The sequence below is a fragment of the Mus caroli genome, unplaced genomic scaffold, assembly GCF_978045245.1.
Source record: "Mus caroli unplaced genomic scaffold, Mus_caroli_1 scaffold_14, whole genome shotgun sequence".
Taxonomy (NCBI): Eukaryota; Metazoa; Chordata; class Mammalia; order Rodentia; family Muridae; genus Mus; species Mus caroli.
The window spans coordinates 13,799,944-13,821,378 of record NW_028227269.1 but is presented as its reverse complement, the minus strand read 5'-3'; the positions used below and the strand labels follow the sequence as shown (position 1 = coordinate 13,821,378).

Genomic DNA, 21,435 nt, shown 5'->3' with positions numbered 1-21,435 from the left:
TGAGACATCAGCCTTGGGCCTGGCAAGCTCAGACGAGTGACTGAGCTGGGCCCCAAAAGTCTACCCCAGAGATACCACCAACTTGCTTGGTGACCCTTTGTGGAAGGTGAAGATGGTTCTGGTCTTAAAATCTCCCACGGACACCATGGCGAGAAGATTACTTTCTTAACAGACTCTCACCTTGTTGGCACCAAGTTACTGTGTCAGAGTGTTGTCATCTGCTGGGGTGTCCTGACCTACTCTAAGTGACAGTTTGGCAAGATGAATGGTAGACATTCTTTCTTAAATACTTGTCAATCATTATCAACAATATGTCTCTGTGAATGCTGAGTGAGAGCCAAGGATGGTCTAGTGACAAGAATTTTACATGACACATGTCCAAATACAGGAACTCCTCTGATTGCACCAAAATGCTGAGCCGAGACTAGGTCACTCATGATGGATGGCCAAGGGAGTTGAGGTTCAGCCATGCCTATGCCAGGGATAAGCTAGGCTGGAACTCAGGTCCACAGAATTTTAGTCCCTAAATATTGTGTATCTACCCAGGTTGCTTATTTTTTGTGGGAAATTGTAGACCAGTTGTTCTCAACTTGTGGGTCATGACCCCTTTGGAGGTCACATATCCTGCATTATCAGATTTCAGGCCTGCCCTGAAAAAGACGACATGGAATTCCATTGACCAGGGAGCACTGGGGCTAAGGAGACTCTAGGGGAAAGGTCTAGGGCTCAGATCGACAAGTATATACCATGAAGTCTAGCTTCAACTAACTGGCCGTGTGACTTCAGCCACTTCTTGTTGCCTTACTTTCTTTATTCCTCTGGGACAGCAAATGGTATCTACTCCATAGGGCTTGTTAAAAAAGAAATGCGGTATACAGAGTCTAGAGCCGGGGTTGGCTTGGAAATAGCCTTTAAACGCTAGCCGCCGCTGTCCTTACTCTATGTCTATTGGTCTGCCACTCCGTATACAGGAGGACTCTTTGAGCCTTGGGATTCACAGAGGTACTCTGACTGTACTCATCTCACGCTCAACTCTTGGGTCTCTGCCCTTGTCTCACCCTTTCTGGGCAGCTAGTTTCTTAGCTGGGCAATGTGAGACTTGAGACACATGACTCACAGGTCTGGTGCCCTCACCCTGGCCTGACAAGGTCACAGGTGACACAGCTGACTGGGGACAGAGAATTTTGTTTGTCCCTAGCAGCAAGTGGTGAAGCTATCAGTAGCTTCCCAGAGCAGCATCAGTTCTTCCTAAATTATAGAATTCATCCGTCCAGTCTATGCTGACGTTGACCTCCATCAGCCTTGCTCTGTACCTTGGCACCACTAGAGTCCAGTGTTGTCCTTCTAGTCTAGCCTGGCTCATTGAATCTTTCCCATATGACCACAGTGAAAAGGCTGTTACGGTGGTGCCTCTCTTGCTTTCTCTGAGGGAGACATCTTACACAGTAGCTACGACTGTCCCTGCCCACCGAGGCCAGACTCTGTCAGCTCTGATGGACCCCAGGTTCTCCGTATTCACTGTTGATTGGCCCTTGCCCTTAGCTCCTCCATCTGGCCTGGATTTGCCCAGAGGATCTCAGGACTCCAGACTGGGACGAATCCTCTTGCTTGGGAACTAGACTGCCCAGACCCTTGGTCAGTGGACAACGCTTGGGCTCGTAGCAACATTGAACATATGATCACTACTTGAGACCGCGTGCTTACTGAGGACAGGTACCCTCATGTAGCCCAGGAACCTACGACACCACAGGCCGCTGTGCTGACTGGGAACTGAGTAAATGACTAGGGACCACGGCCACAGTGTGGGTGTCGGCCCGAGGCTGCGTGTGTTGGCAATGTTGTAGGCCTGGGTCCCAGGGGAGCCTGGGTGCTATTTCCTTCCTGGCGTGATGGGGGATGGATTGGAGTAACACAGACTCTAAGATGTGTGCTTGCTGCCAGCTAGCAGCTTCCCTTATATGTCTTTGACCTCCCCTAACCCGCTTTGCTCTCCTGGAGCATCACCCTGATTAAGATGGCTCTGGTGACACTCTGAAGTCTGTCTTCCCTGATGCCTTTGTTCCTGCTCCTTGCCATTCCCAGATTACCTTCCTCTTCCTCTGCCTTTGGAACCAGGACCATTTATACCCTCTCCCCAGAAATTCCCCCAGGCCCAGGCCCAGTGCCATGGGCTGTATCCTGTCTCTGCTGGGGTTTCCCACTGCTGGGTCGAGTTGTCCTCCCTCACCCTAGTGAAGCAGTACCAGGTGGCCAGAGGTTCCCGCCTTGCTTCTGAGGACCCCAGTAAGGAAATCCCCACGATGAAGAAGCCTCATTGTGTTACCTGGGGTTAGCGTCAATGCCTGGGCTCTGCCAATCCTAATTCCCTGACAAGTGGGGCTCTGCTCCCATGCCTTCAGTGGGCCAGTCAGACAGAAGGGCAATGGGGAAGAGCAGAGAAAGGAGACATAGTCAGTGTGGCCCCAGCAGGAAGGGGAACAAAGAAGGTGTGTGTGGATTCTCTTCCTGGGAGGCAAGCTTCCTCCTCCAGGAGGATGCTGGGCTTCATTCAGCCATTGTCTTCTCCCTGAGTGGGAGTCCTAGGGAAATTCTAGTTTCTCCAGAGGTCCAGTGTCTCCTTTGGGTACCTTAAAGCCGGGGGCCCTCTATTAAGGGCTAGCCTTAGACTCTGAAGAGCCTTCCATTCCCAGAAGCCCTAGGCATTAGTACTCTGTCCTTCTGGCACAGCATCCAGTGGCTCTGCAAGACTTTCTGCTGTGATTTTGCAGAGCCGACCACTAGAATGGAGAGGTCTACCTATGGTGGCTGTGGGGGTCTCATGCAGAGGGCAGCTCACTCTTCTGTCCACACCTGCCCAGGCACGCTGGGTCAGGCCTGTTAGCCGTGCAGCATTCAGTCTGCAAAACAGAACCTAAGGACTTAACAGTTACCATCACTGCCAGCAACTGAGGAGACCGCTTTTCATTTAGAAGGGGTGGGTGTTTTTATATTCACATCAGCAGGGACCAGTTCCTGGTGTGGTGAGGAACACCTGAGGTCCCATTTTTAGCAAAAGAGTAATTTTCAGGACGGCATAGCCTGTTGTCCCATCCTGATGGACGCCTGCATGATGCTTGTCCTCTCTGAGGGACCAGGAGCCAGCTGCAGCCACTAAGTCCTTATAGAATTCCCACTCCTAGTACTACTGTATTTTAGAATTGAAAATCTAGTCAGTGTTGGCCAAGAACTTAACAAGTTCCTCTCCAGCCTCCAAAGGACCTGCTTAACCAACACCTCCACTCACTTCCTGGATTGTAAAACTGAGTATGGAATCGAGGATGCTGTACTGCTGAGCCCAGCCAGGATTGGCTCCTTCCTCCTCTAGCTAGAGTCATTAGGTTATTTCCCCTCTTCCGACTTGGGCTGAACACAGCAGGTACTGGGATTGGCTCAGGGGATCACCTCAGTTCTCCGGCTGAGTCACAGCTCAGCGGCAAGAGCGTGCCTGCTGACAAAACACTGCCTGGGGCCCCACCAGGGGGGCTCCAGACTTTGCCGGGTTAGAACACCTGGGCTTCAGAGAATCCATCCAGTTTTTGTATAGTGACCTATAGTGACCTCCTGTGACCTAGTGAATGTTTCTGAGATAAGTGATCTGTTTGTGTGATCTTCTTATAGGCAGCAGGCAAAGCTGGACCTATCTTTGCTACTCAGAGCTGTCTGGGTGTGTTTGTGGTTGTGTGTGTATTTATGTGCGTGTTCCAGACCCCAGGTTCATTTGTGGGGTAAGGGCTTTGGGCTGGACTTTATGTGTTCGGATCCCCCTTCACCTGCTTCAAATCTGGAAAATAATAATAATAAAAAAAGCCTTATTTAGATGACAGGATGTAAGACATGCTTTCTGGAAAGCCTTGAGGTGTGGGGGTGTGGGGGATGGAGGAGATGATGGAGGTGGGGCAGGGTGCCTTCATTCTGGGGTCCAGAACCCCAGGACTTTGTGGGCAGCGGAGGCAACCCTTGTGGCTACTTGTGTTGCCCCAAGTGCAACTGGAGCGCTTCCACCTCTGTCTTTATGCACAGAATCACCCTGCCTGTGCTGATCTCCTGAGCACTGGGGTGGAGGCAGCCCAGCCTGGCTCAGTTCCGCTGCAGGTCTTCTGTGGCCTGGTCTTGGACTGGGGGCCTAGCTTGCTTGGTGGGCAGAATCCCTTGAGAGGAATCTCCAGTGCCTCGTAAACCCAGTGTGGAGGTGGGGGACCTGTAATTCCAGAAACCGGAAAGCAGAGGGGTTGGAAGTTCGCGGTCACCTTTAGATTTGTAGATTTTAGGACCAGTTTGGGGTACACAAGACACTCCTCCCTGGCCCTCCCCATGAACTAGTTTTTCTCAAGGTGGGACGCACCCGCCATCATTCTGAGCACCCTTTCCTCCCTGGTCTCCTGGGTTGCTTGTGGCTGGCATCCATTTCTGACTCATTTTCCAGTGACAGGTACGTAATACTTGGGCTCTCTTGTTGGTCTACAAGACCCCAGGTATATGCTCTCCAGCAGTCTTCCTCGAGGTCTTTGCTCTTCTGTTCCCCAGAAAGCACTGACTCTTTGGAGGGTCGTTGTATATATAATTTGATATTTATTACCTGGATGTAGCTCAGTTAGCGGATGTGAAGCTCTGGGGTCCATCCCCGGCTCGAGTAAAGTAGGCATGGTGGGGGTAGGATTGCCTGTAACCTCAACACTTGGGAGGTAAGATAGGCAGATCCGAAGTGCAGGGTCATCCAGGAACCCATAGAAAGCTTGAGGCAAGCCCGGGATATAGGAAGGAGTCCTTGTCTTCCAGTGGTCTCGTGACACTTAAGAGTGACTTGGTCTGACTTGAGCCATTCCACCCCCAGACCTGGCATTGTCCGTTATTATTTATTCCTTCCTGGCTCTGCTGACTGGTGGTGAACGTTAGCCAGGAGGGAGGCAGGATGTGGGAGTGCTAAGATTAGGAATTGATCCCTAGCTTGTGACAGGGGAAGAACTAATTGTAAACATGACATAAGGTCAAAACAGGGTCAGGCTGTGGAAATAGAAGACTTTGGCTGCCTACTCCCTGGAAAGCCAAGGCAGACAGTCCAGTCTGGGGAGGGATGGGGAGGGAAGGGGGAGGCGGGGGGGATATGTGAGGGAGGTGGTGGTGGGGTCTGTGGGCTCTGAAAGCGTCCCAGCAGCACGCTCCTCCAGAGTCCCCTGGCGTCGCCCCGGAGACTCCGCCTCCTTTCAGGCCCCGCCCTTTGCCGTGCTCCTAGCTGACAGCCGCTCGGCTGGCTGTTTGCATACAAAGGCGGCCACACGCGCGCGCGCCCGCTCGTGAATCCTCTGGTGAGTAGCAATGGGGACCCGGGGCCCAGCTTGCGCCCCAAAGCCCGTTACTGAGACGTGGGGCCCCGCAGGGAGGCGGTGTGGGCCGTGTTGTGACACAGGCCTTCCCCTGGGGTGTCGAAGCTTGCAGGGACCCCGCGGTGGTCGGAGACCCGGATGAGACGTATCGCAAAGGGTTTAGGATTCAGGCTTTGCAGCCAAGGAAACTGAGTCCAGGCTGGTAGGTTGACCTTCGTGCCCAAGGGCACGCCTCCGCTGGGTGGCAGCGAGCGGGGAACCGGGATTCTTAGATAACCAAGCTCGCAGCAGGCCTCTCTGCAGCTTTGCGGTCTGGTGGGCACTGGGCCTGTGGCTCCCTTAGTAGCTGCAGGCACTTTTATCTGGGAAAGGCCGGGGGAATATGGGAGGGAAAGCAATGCTTTGGAAGTCATATTAAGTATTAATATTAAGTCATATTAAGGGGACAGAGTCAAGGTGGCTGGCTGATAATTTGTGTGGCCAGTAGTTGCTTCAGACGCCCACCCTCCTTGGCAGGAGACAAGAAGGAAAGCAATGGTCTGGGCTGGGCTGGGCTGGGGCGTGTGGGAAAAAGCTTCCAACTGGGTAGTGAAGTTGTGGGAAAGATGAGTCTGTAATGGTTCTAGGAGGAGAGGATGGCGGCCCATGGGGATTCAGACATATACTATCTATCCTTTGTTCCATAAAATACGTTTTATGAATGAAAGCAGTTAAGGACTAATATCTGCACCACTAAGGGGACTTTCTAGTGTTCCCAGAAAGGCTGAAAGATCCCACTGTGTTTGATTCCCTGTGTTGACAAAGCTTCCTGTTTGCCGACAGCGCGCTTCTGCTGTCACGGGTTTTGTGTGTGGGTGTGTGTTTTGGCCCTTATTCCTGCTTGTGTAGGGCCTGGTGGTTGGATTGGGAAGCCTGGGGCCTGAGCTTGGTTTTGTCTTGGTGGCTGTCCCACCTCACGTGATTTCTACCCTTTTTAGGTAGCAGTCAGCAAAGTTCTTATGATACTTGTCACTTTATTGAAAGGGACAACATGCCCAGTCTTGTTGCCTGGGTGATAAGTTGGGGTTCAGATGAAGGAGATAGGATCCTTGGTTGCTGTTCTGTGTGGGGTGCTGTCTGCTGGTGGGGCTGGGGCCGGTCTTTGCTTATCTATTGCTCTCAGGGCTTCAGGCTAGAGAGAGGGAAAGGTCAGGAGATGGCAAGACAACTCACTACTGATAGCTGGAAATCCATGGGCCAGAGACATCACTTGGGAGCCTCCCTATCTAGAGTGAGGGAAAGGCCACCCTTTGTTTACTAGACTGGTACTCAGATGAACCGAGAGGCTCCAGGTTGTTACAACTTCGGATTGTTACACCCTGGTGGGGCAGCTCAGGGTACCACTGAGGTCCCTTTGTAGGGCTGGGCTGGTCCTGGCTACCCAAGGCTAGCCCCTGGTCCATAACTTGGCACACCCTTTCCCCACCTTAGATTGTGAATCCATTTTTCGTGTGTCTTTTCTCTCTTAGGTTCGGGGTCTGTAAGGGACCAATAAAGGTATAAATTGATTTGAAAAGCACATGGGTGGGAATGCTTAGGGCACAGGTATCTTGTTTCAGAATAGCTAGGTATGGGGTTGGTGTTCTTGGTTTCTGGAGCCTTTTGAAAATCAAACAGAAGTGAGTGGTGCAGGCTGGTGGGTGAATTGGCTGTACTTGGACGTCTTTGTACGTGAACTTGGAGCTGTCCTCTTGACCTTACTGTCTTGCCCAGGCTAGTCTGGAACTCAAGGTCATCCTGCCTCAGCCTTCTTGGTGCTAGAATCACAGGTGTGTGCCACCATACTCTGCCGGCCTCAAACTATGTTTATTGTGAAACACGAATATATCCTTGCAATATGCCAGTATTTATCTGATTCAGTAGTGTTCCCTGCTCTGCGTGTGTGTGTGTGTGTGTGTGTGTGTGTGTGTGTAGGTACAGCCTTCATACTTTAACTTTAAACACACATGAAGTACTCTGTACTCTGATACAGGAGACTTAGTATGGTATTTTTTGGAGCCGCTTGTTACCGTTGGGTCAGTACCCAGGCTTTCCCTGGGATGGAGACTGGGGAAAGGCCATTCCTAGCTCCTTCCTAGTACCTCTGGGTGGTGGGTGCTGTTTGAATCACCCACCCTACAGACTCAGAATGGAGCCACAATTCTCTTGGAAACGCAGGGGATATGTGACCATTACTAACGACCGAGGCAGGATTGCAGGGAAGTACAGCAATGTACAAAGGTCCCAGGAGCAGAGTCTTCTAGACCAAGCTGTGCATCTGGACAGAGCGCTCTCACAAGTGTGTGAAAAGACACTGGGGCTTCCAAGGAGAGCAAAGATCCTGAGCTCTGCAAGGGAGCTAACAGTTAAGGGCCGTTGAGGTTCTGAGTCCTAACCCAAGGCAATGTCACAGACCACAGGGGCCACACTGGGTCTTCTATGTGTGTCTGTCCTGCTGGCCAGGCCCTGGGTGCTTCTTGGCAGGGACCTGAGGACACTCATTACCTGGGATTATAATACCCACTTGTTGCCAGAGCTCAGCTCTGAGAAGTCTTATGTCACTTAGAAGACCTTCCAGCCCCAGAGCAGGGATCAGATCCTAGTTGTCTCTGCTACTGGGGCCTCCTTTCTTTTAAAATGAAGGCTAATGAAAACCTTGTTAGAAGCAGTATTCAGAAATCAGTGTGTGTGATTATGCATGTCACAGCTTGTGTGTGTTTGTGTGTGTGTGTGTGTGTGTGTGAGAGAGAGAGAGAGAGACAGAGAGAGAGACAGAGAGAGACAGAGAGCTTATGCATGTCACAGCATGAGTGTGGAGGACAGAGGACAACTTCATAGAATCTTTTCTCTGCCCCTGCCTTTATGCCAGTGGGCTGTAGGGCTTGAACTCAGGTCCTTAGGTTTGCCAGCAGGTAGCTTGTCTGGTGAGCCATCTCGCCAGCTGCTTCACGTCCCTTTTCCCCATCTCAGTCAAGTCTGTGATTACTGCTACTCACAAAGATCCTGTTGTTTCTGGGGCCTGGTGAGATGGTTCAGCAGGTAAAGGTGCTGGCTGCCAAACAGGCTCACTTGAGTCCGATTTCTGGAACCCACATTCATGGAAAGAAAGAACGAACTCTTGCTAGTTCTGTGGAAAGAACTGATTCCCACTAGTTGTCCTCTGAGGTCCGCACACATGCTGTGGCATGTGCCTGCATGTCCCTGTGTGTACACGCACACTCTAAGAACATGATCTATCTGTAGAATTGGTAAGGAGTTGCTGGGGTATGCTAGTATGTGTCAATCGGGTAGTTCTTTCTGGGACTTTATCCCGTTAATGACTGGAGCACTGATTGATTCTACTCTCACTATTGGGGTATTTACAGAATATTTTTGTCTGGGGCCTTCTGTAAGGCCTTAAAAATTAATCATTTTTGTGCATGTGTGTGCAAGGGTCTCTGTGTGTGTGAAAGTGGGTGTGTCTCTGTGTGTGGGTATGTGTGCACACTGGTGGGTATATTTGTGTATACAGATATGTGCTTGGGCAGCGAATGTGTGTGTTCAGATGTGTATGTGTGCGTGGGCAGGTGCATATGTGTGCATTCAAGTTTGTGTGTGGGTGGGTGTATACATGTGCACAAACCTAGGGACTTTACCTTTTGAGCTAGGGTCTCTTAACTGAACTTGTTGCGGCTGACTGAGTTGGATTCGCTGTCCTAGGAAGTCCTAGGGATCTCACTGTTTCCTCTCCGTTCCTCCCCAGTGGGTTGTGCCAGCCTTTTATGCTGGGATTAAGCTCAGGTTGTCATGATTTGAGACAGGTACTTTATGGACTGAGCCATCTCTCTTTTGATTTGCATATCTGTAGGAATCTGGGTTGATGACTACTCAAGCATGGTTGTCCTGGAGTCTTTTAACTGTCTTATGAGCCCCTTATGTTATTGTGACAAGTTTACAGTAGGACTGACCTGAGGCCACCTTCACATAACCTTAATATTCCAGGTGGTGGAACGGCATTAACAGAATGTGTGCTGTTAGGAGAGCTATGGCAAGGTTTTTGAATTTTGGCAGATAGAGATAGAGAATAGAGATAGAGATAGAGAGAGGGGCAGATACAGATGCAGCATTTGGACTAAGTGTAGACTTTTTCTAATATCCTAACTAGTTGAGGAGTCACGAGACTTGTGACACTTCTTGATGGTATCCCGAGGCTGCGTCTGAGGCTGGGGTGGTGGCTGTGCCAAGCCCTTGTAGAATGCCACAATTGATGAGGGAGGCACGTGGCCTCCAGTTCCAGGTTGGGGCCTTGAAGTTGGGCTTCCTTCCAATATGAGCTCCACATTTATCTAGGAAGATCTTACCTAGAGATGGCATTTCAGAGAACTTAGGGTTGGTTCAGAATGCCAACTGAGAAGCATTAAAGAAAAAAAAAATCTGTGTATTTTGTGACTGCAGAGTTCCGGGAGGCCCTGGCTTATGCCAGAGCAGCGGTTCTCAACCTGGGGGTCTCAGCTCTTTCACAGGGGTTGCACATCAGATATTTACATTACAATCCATAATAGTAGCAAATTACAGTTATGAAGTAGCAATGAAAATAATTTTAAGGTTGGAGGTCATCACAACAAGAGGAACTGTCTTAAAGGGTCGCAGCATTGGGAAGGCTGAGAACAACTGGTATAGAGAATTCCAGGCTTGTCAGAGGAGTCTGTAAGACTTGGTGAAATTCTCCTTCAGAACCCATTGGAGCCTGGACTTGTGTCTCCAGTATGTAAATCCCTGCCAGGCGCAACATCTTGCCAAACTTGAAGATAAAACCCAGCAGATTTTAAAGTAGTCCGGTCAGTGTCTTCAAGCAGGCCCATTGGAAACAGGTGAGCACTGGGCTTTGTTCTCTTCCAGCTCCTCTGAACTTCCTTCTGAGGGACTTGTCCATCTGCTTTCTTTCGCAAATCAAACCTCTCCCCCTTTCTGCCTCCTCAAGTGCTTTCAGAGACGCTGAAACACCTCAGCAATAATGGGATTAATAATGGGAGGCCCCTCTGCCTGGGGAGGTTTATTCTGGCTGCTTATCTACAGGCTAAAGGAATTATCCCCTTCCTTGAGAGCTTTTCAGTGCCAGCGCAGCTGAAGGAAGTGAAATTTGGGACTTTAAGTCTAGTGGTTTGATTGTATAGAACTTTTAAAGAGAAAGTTGCACGGGGCGTATTTAGAAGAGAGCCTAGTGTGGGCAGGGGCAAAGAAGGAAGGGCCCTGCCCACACCCGCCTTGCCTGATTTCAGCCCACTGTGGCTTGCTAAAGGTCATTGTGCGTCACATGCCTCCTAGGGAGGACTTGTCCCTGGCACTTAAAGTTTTTTTTTTTTTTTTTTTTTTTTTTTTTGAGGCAGGGTCTCATGTAGTCTTGGCTGGCCTCAAACCTCGGATGACTTTGAATTTCTGATTTTCTGATTTTCCTGATTTCTGACTGGGACTGCAGGCTGCAGCACTATACCTGGTTTATACAGTGCTGGGGACTGAGCCATGGCTCTGTGCTGCCAGACAAACGCTCTACCCCCTGAGCTTCGTCTCCAGCCCTTAAATAATTTAAAAGCGGATGCCTTACTTAGGGTTTCATTGCTGTGAAGAGACACCATGACCAAGGCAGCTCTTATAAAGGCAGCTATTTAATTGCAGCTGGCTTACAGTTTCAGAGGTCCAGTCCATTCTCAGCATGGCAGGAAGCATGGCAGTGTGCCAGCAGACGTGGTGCCAGAGCCAAGAGTTCTACGTCTTGATCTGCTGGCAGCCAGGAGGAGACTGCAATTGTTTCACATTGGGTGTAACCTGAGCATTTAAGACAAAGCCCCACCTCCACAGTGACACAGTTCCTCTGACAAGGCTACACCTTCTCCAATAAGGCCACACCTTCTAATGGTGACCCTCCCTCTGGCCAAGCGTTCTACAAGGGGGCCATTCCTATTCAAACCACCACTGTGTGCAACTCAGTGCAGCCATCAGTGTATCAGTGTATGCCTCTGGATCAGAAACCCTTGACCCACGGCTGCCCACTCCACATCTCTGTTCCCTCTCAGCCCCTGGTAGCTGCTCTTCTGCTCACGTGACTTCTTGTAGCTTCTCTGGTTAGTCCTCAGTGTTTGTCCTGTTTTGACTGGCTTCATTCACTATCCTCACTGCCCTCCTGCCTCCATATTGTGGCAGCTTGCAGAATTCCCTCCCTTCCTTTCCTTGCATTGTGTATGTGATCCGGTGTATATGTATGTGTGTGTACATGCGTGTCATGGTTCAGGGAGTGGCACTCTTTGGAGGTGTGGCCTTTATGCAATAGGTGTGTCACTGTGGGCATGGGCTTTAAGACCCTTATCCTAGCTGCCTGGAAGTGAGTATTCTGCTAGCAGCCGTCAGATGAAGATGTAGAGCTCTCAGCTCCTCCTGCCCCATGCCTGCCTGGATGCTGCCATGTTCCTGTCTTGATGATAATGGGCTGAACTTCTGAACTTCCTTATAAGAGTTGCCTTGGTCACGGTGTCTGTTCACAGCAGTAAAACCCTAACTAAGACCAATGTAGGTAGAGCCCACGAGTGGGCATTGGGTGTCTTCTTCTCTCTCCTGATCATACTGAGGTCAGGACTCTCACCGAACCCAGAACTCACTGATTGGACAGGCCTAGGGAGTCTTTTAAATCTCACAGCCCACCCCCAGTAATGACGTTTAGCATGGCTACATCACCCCAGCCACCAACTGGGGACCAGGTATTCAAATGCCCAATACTGTGGGGGAGGGAGGGTGCTCATTCAAACCACCACACTGATGTAACTTCCTTTTGACTATCAATACCTTGCAATCATATTCTTGCACTGGCTTCTACCAGTTCACAAGTTAAGAATCTTATTGTATAACACTTCAAACCTGGCAGCAGAATTTTCTGTCTTCATTGCACCCTGCTTATATAGTCTCAATCAATGATCAGGCAGACATCTTTATGCATGACATCTGTGTCCTGTGACTGCTGCAGTCTCATGCAACTGTTTTGACAGTGGAACACAGGACTCAGGGGAACCAAACCTGTGTTGTCAGTGCTTGCTCACTTGCAGTCGCTCTAGAATAAACCATCTTGTACTCTCTTTGCAGCGAGAGCTGTGTTTGCTCCACATTGTGGAAAATTTCAAAGTCGGTCTTAGCTGAGCTGGCCTGGGCTGGGGCTTCCTTGCCCAAGAACTTGGTTTGTTGCTCAGTGATAAGCACAGCCCCAGCAGGAGCAGGGTAGAATTAGGGGATGGTGTGGTGGACGTCACAAGAGGGCTTGACTGGACCAGACTAGGGTCTGCTTCCAGTGAGCCTGCCTCTGGTCTGACAGCTTGGCACCAAGCCTGTGATCATGAGTATCTGCTTCGGGATGCTTGAATGTACCTTCCTGTTTCTTCCTGTGGCAGGCCTTCTACCTACAGGGCTATTGAATGAGGCACAGGGATGTGAGATTGGATATAGGACAGATATTGTGAGAAAAAAATGCCCCTAAAAATGATCCCACAGGACTGGAGAGTTGAGACTTTCTCTTTTGCTAGACTCAGCAAAAGTTAAAATCTTAAGTTTAATGTGGAGGGCGGCATTCTGTGGAAGAATGTGAGGGTTGCGACATCATGCTTTTTAAATTGCGGGTCTTTGGGGGGAATTCTGCATCTCCTTTTTTATTTTCTGAGGCAGGATCTCACGTAGCACAGGATTGCTACATGAAATCCCTGTCCTCCTGTCTCCACCTTTCGTGTGCTGAGATTACAGGGATGTGCTATATCACTGACTGATACTTTGGTTAGAGGAGAATCAGTTCTCTATCCCCGTTTTTATGCAAGCAGTAGTGCCAGGTCCAGTAGGGTAGAAGTTCCAAAGGTTTGCTGAGGATGGTGGTTGGCTGGCTGGTTGGGCAAGCTCCCTAGCATATATGTCCCCTGCAGTTGTCAGAGAATAGGTGGGCAGGCAGGGATTGGACAGAGACTGATAGAAGCCATCATCTCCCTGTTGGCTAGCATTCAGTGTCAGAATGCAGTACAGGCCGGCTGTTGGAGAACTATCCAATTGTCATCAGCTATCTCCCTGGGCATGGGCCCTGCGTACTACAGTACCGACTGGACTTGTAAGATATGCCCATGTTGGAGTAGTGGCATGCTTGCGAGGGAACCAACTGCTTCCTGATTGGATCTGAAGTGCTCCATGGGAGAGAATGCATGGCTAACCCTACATGTAGACCTGATCAAAAGCTTATGGCTGGGGAGGTCACAGGCCCTAGGAGGGGATCTGTTACTGATGTGAGGGACATCCACTCCTAATGTTTTACCAAATGGACACATAATTAAACCGACTTGTAAATATTTATGACATGAATGTGAGGAGGTCAGAGGATCAGAGGGTGATCTGTGGGAGTTGGTTCCCATTCCTCCACCGTGTCCTGCAGACTGAACTCAGGTTTCCAGGCTTGGTGGCAAGCCTCACAGCAGCAGAGCCATCTTGCTAGCCCCTGAACATGTTCACACATACAGGCAGGCGCAGCTCTCATGCTCGGGCAGAGATACCTTTCAGCAGCGTCAGAGTTTCATCGCTGTGAAGAGACACCCTGACTACGATCACTCTTATAAAGGAAAACACTTAACTGGGGCTGGCTCACAGTTTCAGAAGTCCAGTCCATTATCCTCAGGGCAGAAGCATGGCAGCCTGCAGGCAGAGATGCTGCTGGACTTGCTCCATCAAGGCCACACCTACTCCAAAGAGGCCAGTCTCCTAATAATGCCACTCCCTGTGGACCTATGGGGGCTATTTTTTTTTTCTTTTTCAAGACAGGGTTTCTCTGTGTAGCCCTGGCTGTCCTGGAACTCACTTTGTAGACCAGGCTGGCCTCGAACTCAGAAATCCTCCTGCCTCTGCCTCCCAAGTGCTGGGATTAAAGGTGTGCGCCACCACGCCCGGCTGGCTATTTTTTATTCAAACCTCCATAGGCCGTGAGTAATGGTCAAAATGGGGATTCCTAACTTACCGGAGTGTTGAGGAAGTGCTGAGAGCTTGACCCTAACTGGGACATCGGCCCAGGGGACCTCGTGGAAGAGCACTTGGAATGGAAGAACGGGAGGAGTGTCAAATGTTTTCTGTGCTGTCGTGTTTGTGTTTCCAGATCCTACTGTAGTACTTCCTCTGACTGAGCCCCGCATAAGGAGTGGTCTCTGTACTCCAGCCTCCTAAGCTTCCTTGATTGATGCTGAGGCAACATTACCAAGCACAGGCGTGAGGGATCACATTCATAGTCATCCTGGGATGCTTCTTGTGTTAGGGTTCTGGGCCTCTCCGTTCTGGACCCCGTGGTGGGAAAGATGCTGGGCTTCCGGATGGGGTGGGAGAAATGAGCCGGCACACGGGTGTTGTGGAGAACATCCCAGAAACAAAGTGGTGTGGGCAGAGTGTGAGAAGAGAATGTGTTCAGCTGCGTCATTGAAACGGAGTGCTGAGTTGGAGGCTCTGGGCGGCCCTCCCTTGTTAGTTGCTCTTGTGAACCTGTGTGCTCTGTCTGCCTTTCAGGTTCAGACAATGAATTACGTGGGGCAGCTGGCCGGCCAGGTGTTTGTGACGGTGAAGGAGCTCTACAAGGGACTGAACCCCGCCACACTGTCGGGATGCATCGACATCATTGTCATCCGGCAGCCCAATGGCAGTCTGCAGTGCTCCCCTTTCCACGTCCGCTTCGGCAAGATGGGTGTCCTCCGCTCCCGAGAGAAAGTGGTGAGGCCTGGGTACCCCTCTCCTCAGAGCATGAAGCGCTCGCTGTCTCCTGCCCTCACTCTCCTCTTCTCAGACTCACTCTTACAAGAAGCCTCGTTGCACAGTTTAATGCTCACGAGTGAGCACATTGTTCCGGGTTCTGTGGCATTGACAGTTACTCTAAGGCATTGGGCACACCCATCTTACTGCTTATCAAGGATGATGCTCAGAAGGCACAGCAGCAGGGCAGGCAGGGCAGGCAGGGCAGGAGAGCATGGCAGCGAGGCAGGGGTGGCCACTTCTCAGGAAAACTCAAGGCAGAGATCACCTGACCGCCCAGTGCCCTCCTGTGCCTGGGGCCTGGTTCTGTGTTCTAAGTTGCTCTTCTATGTGGTCTGCTCTCATTTTCAGCATGGTGGCTGTTTATGAAGGAATGGTGTTTTTATGGCCTGGTTTCCGAAGCCCCATGGAGTTAGTTCTGGTTGGGTGCTAGTCACATAGGCTTCCTCAGCCTCAGAGAGAGGGGAAGTGTTCACACTGGTGGGGAATGGGGAAGTTCTGGGTCAACAGTGGAGGTATTAAGAAGGACCAGCGTAGCTCTGTTTGGAAACCCAAGCTCCCTTCCCACCTCCCCAGAGGTCAGGGCAGGTGTGCTTGGGTTAGGGACACCAGGAGAGACGTGCGGCGCCTTCAGGGAAGCTCACTGTGTTCTTCACGGTATTCCCTCCTCAGGTGGACATAGAAATCAATGGGGAGTCGGTGGATTTGCACATGAAGTTGGGAGACAACGGAGAAGCATTTTTTGTTCAAGAGACTGACAACGATCAGGTGAGGAGGGCTGGGTGTCCAGGGTCACTCCCGGGTGTGGAGGCACAGCAGGTAGGCCCGAGCAAAAGGGATTCTGAGCCCTTTGCCCAGTAGACGCTGGCATCCGAGCAAAGACATACTTACCTGTCATAAGGACTGAGCCAGGCAGGCAGCCTGTATGCTGAGACCGCAGAGACCCAGTCCCAGCTGGCTTCAGCTAACTTGCCGTTTCCAGGAGACAGAGAGACTAACATTGTACACTGGCTAAATGTGTGCTGGTGTACATCTGAAATGCCTGACTATTCTCAGTTTTATTATTATTATTATTGTTTGTGTATGTAGGGTATGCATATATGGTATATACTTATGTGTGTGTATTCATGATTGTACCCATGCAAATATACAGTGTCTTTCTCTGTCACTGTCCACCTTAGTTTTGAGACAGGGTCTCTGATGGAACTTGAAGCTTGTCTCTTTGGTCATTCTGTCTGGGCACTGATCTCTGGTGATCCTTCTGTTGCGGTTCCCTGATGATGGGTTTATAGCATGAGTGACATCATGGCCAGCTGTTACATGGATGCTGTAGATTTGAATGCAAGTCCTCTTACTTTCACAGCAAGCAGTCTTACCCATGATGTCCTGATGGTTTTACTGAGATACCTATCACTAGTACGGTTCCGTGGCTTTAAGTCTGTTCATAGATACATGCAGCCACTGCGTTTGTCAGTTTCAGAACGCTTGAGTCACATGAAAAAGGAACATCACATCTTAAACACACCACTTCCTTATATTCAGCCAGTCTCCCAGCACCTGACCCTAGAGCAACTAAGTTACCCTGTGTATAAATTTTCCTATTTTGAGTTTCCATACGAATACAATAATGCAGGAGGCTGCACTCGCGCCTGGTGTCTTTTTACTTTTGGGAACTCTTCAAGCTTCAGCTGTGTCGCCACACGTGTCTGAATTTTGATATTAGTTTATTATTTTTGGAGGTGCCCGTGTACACACGTGTATGTGTGGACATCAGAGGATACCTGAGAGCTGGTTCTTGTCTTCCCTGTGTGGATCCCAGAGGTGGAACTTTGAATTGCCAGGGTTAGCAATAGGTGCTTTACCCACTGAGCCAACTTTTGGGCCCTGTTAGTGTTTTCAGTGGCTGACTAGTTTGATACACAACACTTTGTTTACCTACGTTGTCTCTTGAGGGACTCGTGTGCTGTTATCTTTTTGCTAGTGTGAGTAATGGCGTTGTGAACATTCATATTCAAGTTTCTGTGAGGACCTGTGCTTTGGTCTGGCTCCTCCCCTCCCTAAGCCCCCCCCCCCCCCATGCCCTCTCCCGCTCCTGTGTAGGCCCAGGGGTGAAATGACTGTGTTGAGCGCTAACTTCATAAAGTTTAACACTTTGAGGGGCTAGGCCTGGGGAGAAGACTTAGTGGTTTAAAAATGTTTGCTCTGCAAGTTTGAGGACCTGAGTTTCAATCTCTAGCACCCAGGGTAAGACGAGCTCAGTAAATGCCTGTGACTTTAGCCTTGCAGGGCAGAGGCAGGCAGATCCAAAGACCTTGCTGGCTTGACAGCCAGCCTCACTGAAGCATCCAGCTTCAGGTTCATCGAGAGATTGTGTCTGAGCTCAGTAGGGTGGAGAAGGATAGAGTGAGATGTCCAGTGGCCTTTGTGGGGCTCCCAAGCAAGTGATCTTTTGCAGGGGGCTTCTTGCTGAATCCATGTAAGTTGATTCTTTCCTGGGAAGAAGGTTCCATGGAGCCTCAAGTTATAAAACGAGTGTCTGCAATTTAAATGGCCCCAGGCTAATGACTCCCCCTTTATGTACTTGAGGGAACGGCTTCTGGGCTGGAAGCCAAAGGCTGCTTCTGCCCCACTGTCTGCTGTAGGCCCCACAGCCTCCAGGCAACGCCTGTCTAAATGGGAAGCCCTGCTTTCACTAGCTGGTTTACTATAACTTCCTATTGCTCCTGGCTGAGATCCATTTTAGGCTCTTGGAGCTGAGTTGGTTGGGACTCCTGTGCCATAGAGGCTGTGTACAAGCTGCCCAGCTCAGCATCAGTGAGTGCCTGGAGCCTGCTGGAAGCTGAGACTTGTACTGTCACCACTGCTCCCTAGGGCTCATGCCACCTCCACTCTTCTGCATGTCTTTCCAAGGGATTCCGTCTCCCGGCTATGCAGCTGGATGCGCCCTGGAACGACAGGCTCACAGACAGAGTTATCATCTGGGTTTCTTTCTCTTTTGTAAAACGAGACTGGTCTCATCCATTTCAGAGCTGGGATGTGAAAATGCACACATATACACACCCACACACTTGCCCCTGGAAACCTACTCACGTTTACTCTGACGCAATACAATGTAAAACTGTGTCCAGGTTCCAGCAACAGTGTCAGTGCCTGTGCCTTCATTGTTCTCGGCCTTGGATATTGTAGATGAGTTTCGATGGTTTGGAATCATCGGTGATGGCCTGACTTATGATGATAGGAATACTATGTTCCATACAAGACAGTGTTTGAGGAGTGGATGACTCTGACCCTCTGTCCAATGCCCCCCTGTGGTTATGAAATGCTGGGCTGTGGTTCCCGTGGGTCTCTCTCTCCTGAATAAGTCCTTTGTTGTGACCCCTCTCCTTCCCTTCAGTCGTATTAATGGGACTTTTGAACACCTCCTGATTAGGAAATCATCCCCATGTACCTGGCCACGTCCCCCATCCTGTCAGAAGGAGCTGCGAGAATGGAAAGCCAGCTGAAGAGGAACTCTGTGGACAGAATCAGGTGCCTGGATCCCACTACAGCAGCCCAGGGTCTTCCTCCCAGCGACACCCCATCCACTGGTTCTCTGGGGAAGAAGAGAAGGAAAAGAAGGAGGAAGGCCCAGTTGGACAATCTCAAAAGAGATGACAATGTCAACACATCTGAGGATGAGGACATGTTTCCCATAGAGATGAGCTCGGATGAGGACACAGCACCGATGGATGGGAGCAGGTGAGTGAGCAGTGAGGTAGGATGGGTGGGAACACGTGGACAGAGGGGAGGATGGGGGCCGTGGATGGAGCACGTGGACAGTGAGGGAGGATGGGGACCCTGGATGGAGCCACGTGGACAGTGAGGGAGGACGGGGGGGGGCCATGGATGGAGCATGTGGACAGTGAGGGAGGATGGGGTTTGTGCTGTAGGAGGATGAATTAATTTCTTCTTCTTTTTTTTTTTTGGCAAATTGAACTGAATTTGTAGCTGAGGATCACCTTGACCTTCTGGTCATCATGCCTCTTGCTCTCAAATACTGGGATTATAGGCGCACACCATCCTGCTCTGTTAAATGGGCTGGGTTTGAACATGGGGTTTTATGCATGGTAGGCAAGTACTCTACCGACTGGACTATATCTCTGTCCTACATGAGTTCGTTTGTAAACATGATTTCTGTAAGTTTTTTTTTTAAAAACTGTCCCTTTTTTTAAACTGTTCCTCTGCTAGGCATCTTAGATTGAATTTTCGCAGTCAGTTCATGAGCCCAACTCAGAGAAGAATAAAGCCTCCCTCCAGTGTTTTAGCCTAAGACACAGTTGGTCAGGCCAGGCCTCTGTGGCAGGGAACTCCAGCTCTGAAATAAAGTAGGGACAAGAGTCAGCAAACGGGCATTCACAGAAACCGTCTCCTAGGAACTCGTTTATTGACTGGTGCTGGCGGCCATGTCTGTGCATGCTAAGCCACCACTGTGTTGTTGAGTCCCAGCCCTTACCCCTCACTGGCTGCCCCAAACCCAGCTGTTATTCTCCGAGCCCCAAGTCTGCCTGTGGCCTTGAGGCAGACCTGTAGGTTGGGAGGCTGTGTGGTCAACACAGTGCTAACGATGACTTGAGACTACACTCACTTCATGTTAAGCAAACCTTTCCACTTTAATTTGAATCATGCCCCCAGTTTGACGAGCTTCTCTCCTTGTCTATCTCTTTGCTTCTAAGACTGTAGCAAAGCTCAGTGTGTATGTATGAATTTCAGTGGAAAAAGCCAGTTTCGAAAACTAATTTTTTAAAAAGTTGTTTATTTTATGTATATGAGTACACTGTTGCTGTCTGCAGACACCCCAGAAGAGAGCATCAGATCCCATTACAGATGTTGTGAGCCACCATGTGGTTGCTGGGAATTGAACTCAGGACCTCTGAGCCATCTCTCCAGCCTGACCCTGTTTCAGATGTTTGATTTCACGTGCTTTTGATAATTTTTTTTTTTTTAAAGATTTATTTATTTATTATATGTAAGACACTGTAGCTGTCTTCAGACACTCCAGAAGAGGGCGCCAGATCTCGTTACGGATGGTTGCGAGCCACCATGTGGTTGCTGGGATTTGAACTCTGGACCTTTGGAAGAGCAGTCGGGTGCTCTTACCCACTAAGCCATCTCACCAGCCCGCTTTTGATAATTTTTATGTCTTGTTAACATAAAGAAGGGATAAGGAACACCAAGAGAGACTGTTTCTCTGCGTCATCGGTCAGAGGGAATTATGTTTTACCTTTTGAGACGGGGACCTTCTGTGACTGAAGATGACCTTGAACTTCCGATCCTCCTGCCTTTACTCCTCCCAAGTGCTGGGGTCACAGATGTAAGCCACCGCACTCATTTTTTTGTGGCACTGGGGTGGAACTCAGAGCTCTGAGCATACTAGGCTAAAAGCCGATGGAGCTGCACCCCCAGTCCCCAGATCTGTATTTTCTCCTGGTTTATACTAGAAGTTGTCTGGCCTCCTTGTCTTCCCTAACTGTAGCCTGTGATCTTCTGTGGGTACAGAGGCTGTTGGGCTTGCACTGGTTATAATGGCCTCTCTTAGTGGAGAGGGCCACTCACTTTGAGCAGCTGGCTACAGGCCCTTCCAGCAGCATCAGAAGTGTAAACAGAAGGCCTCTGCAGGAGTGGGCTTGTGAACCATGTGTTGTAATGTCTGTGGCCTATCTGAAGCTAGGATGTTTTACAGTCATGTTTAATGATGGCTGCCATTTATTTCTTCGGCCAGACATGAGAAGGATGTTCTCTGTGGGCTTTGTGTGTGTGGTTTTTGTTTTTTGTTTTTTGTTTTTTGTTTTGTTTTGTTTTTGAGTGGCAGTCCCCCTGTAAACGGAAATGTTCTAGAATACCTGGAAACAGTTCCTGTTGACCTACCTGTCAGGCTCTGGTGAGGGGAAATGTAAAAGGTGACAGTAAGATGCTGTAGTAGAAACCAGGTGTGGTAGCACACATCAGGAAGCCTGAAACTGGATAGACTGAGGCAGGACGATCACCAGCTTGGGTGACTTAATGAGACCCTATCTCAAAGTATAAGAGGCCAGTAGCTCAGTGGTAAAGTGCTTGCCTACCATCTGCGAGTCTTGGGTTCCATCCCCAGCACCCCTCCCCTGCCCGCCACACACTTGAGGATGTATAGTGGCACACATACACTCTTGAGGATACTGTGGTGACACAGACACATGAGAATGCTACCAGGGCTATACACACACACACACACATCACACTTGATGCTAACCAGAGATACATGTAC

At 49.9% G+C, this 21,435-nt stretch overlaps 1 protein-coding gene across 7 annotated transcripts in view; it reads left to right on the top strand.

Annotated features, from left to right (window-relative positions):
- Lpin1 (lipin 1) overlaps nucleotides 1-21,435 on the top strand; it is a 102,501-nt gene that overhangs the window by 44,140 nt on the left and 36,926 nt on the right. For 5 of the 7 annotated variants that reach the window (XM_021179736.3, XM_085830206.1, XM_029484351.2 and 2 more), the window contains 3 exons: nucleotides 14,916-15,116; nucleotides 15,828-15,923; nucleotides 18,586-18,893. In XM_021179736.3, coding sequence (XP_021035395.2) covers nucleotides 14,916-15,116; nucleotides 15,828-15,923; nucleotides 18,586-18,893 — 605 coding nt within the window. Of the gene's footprint in view, nucleotides 1-5,248; nucleotides 5,343-10,091; nucleotides 10,229-14,915; nucleotides 15,117-15,827; nucleotides 15,924-18,585; nucleotides 18,894-21,435 lie in introns of those variants that run through there. The other 2 variants (XM_021179741.3, XM_021179740.3) reach the window with 2 other exon arrangements.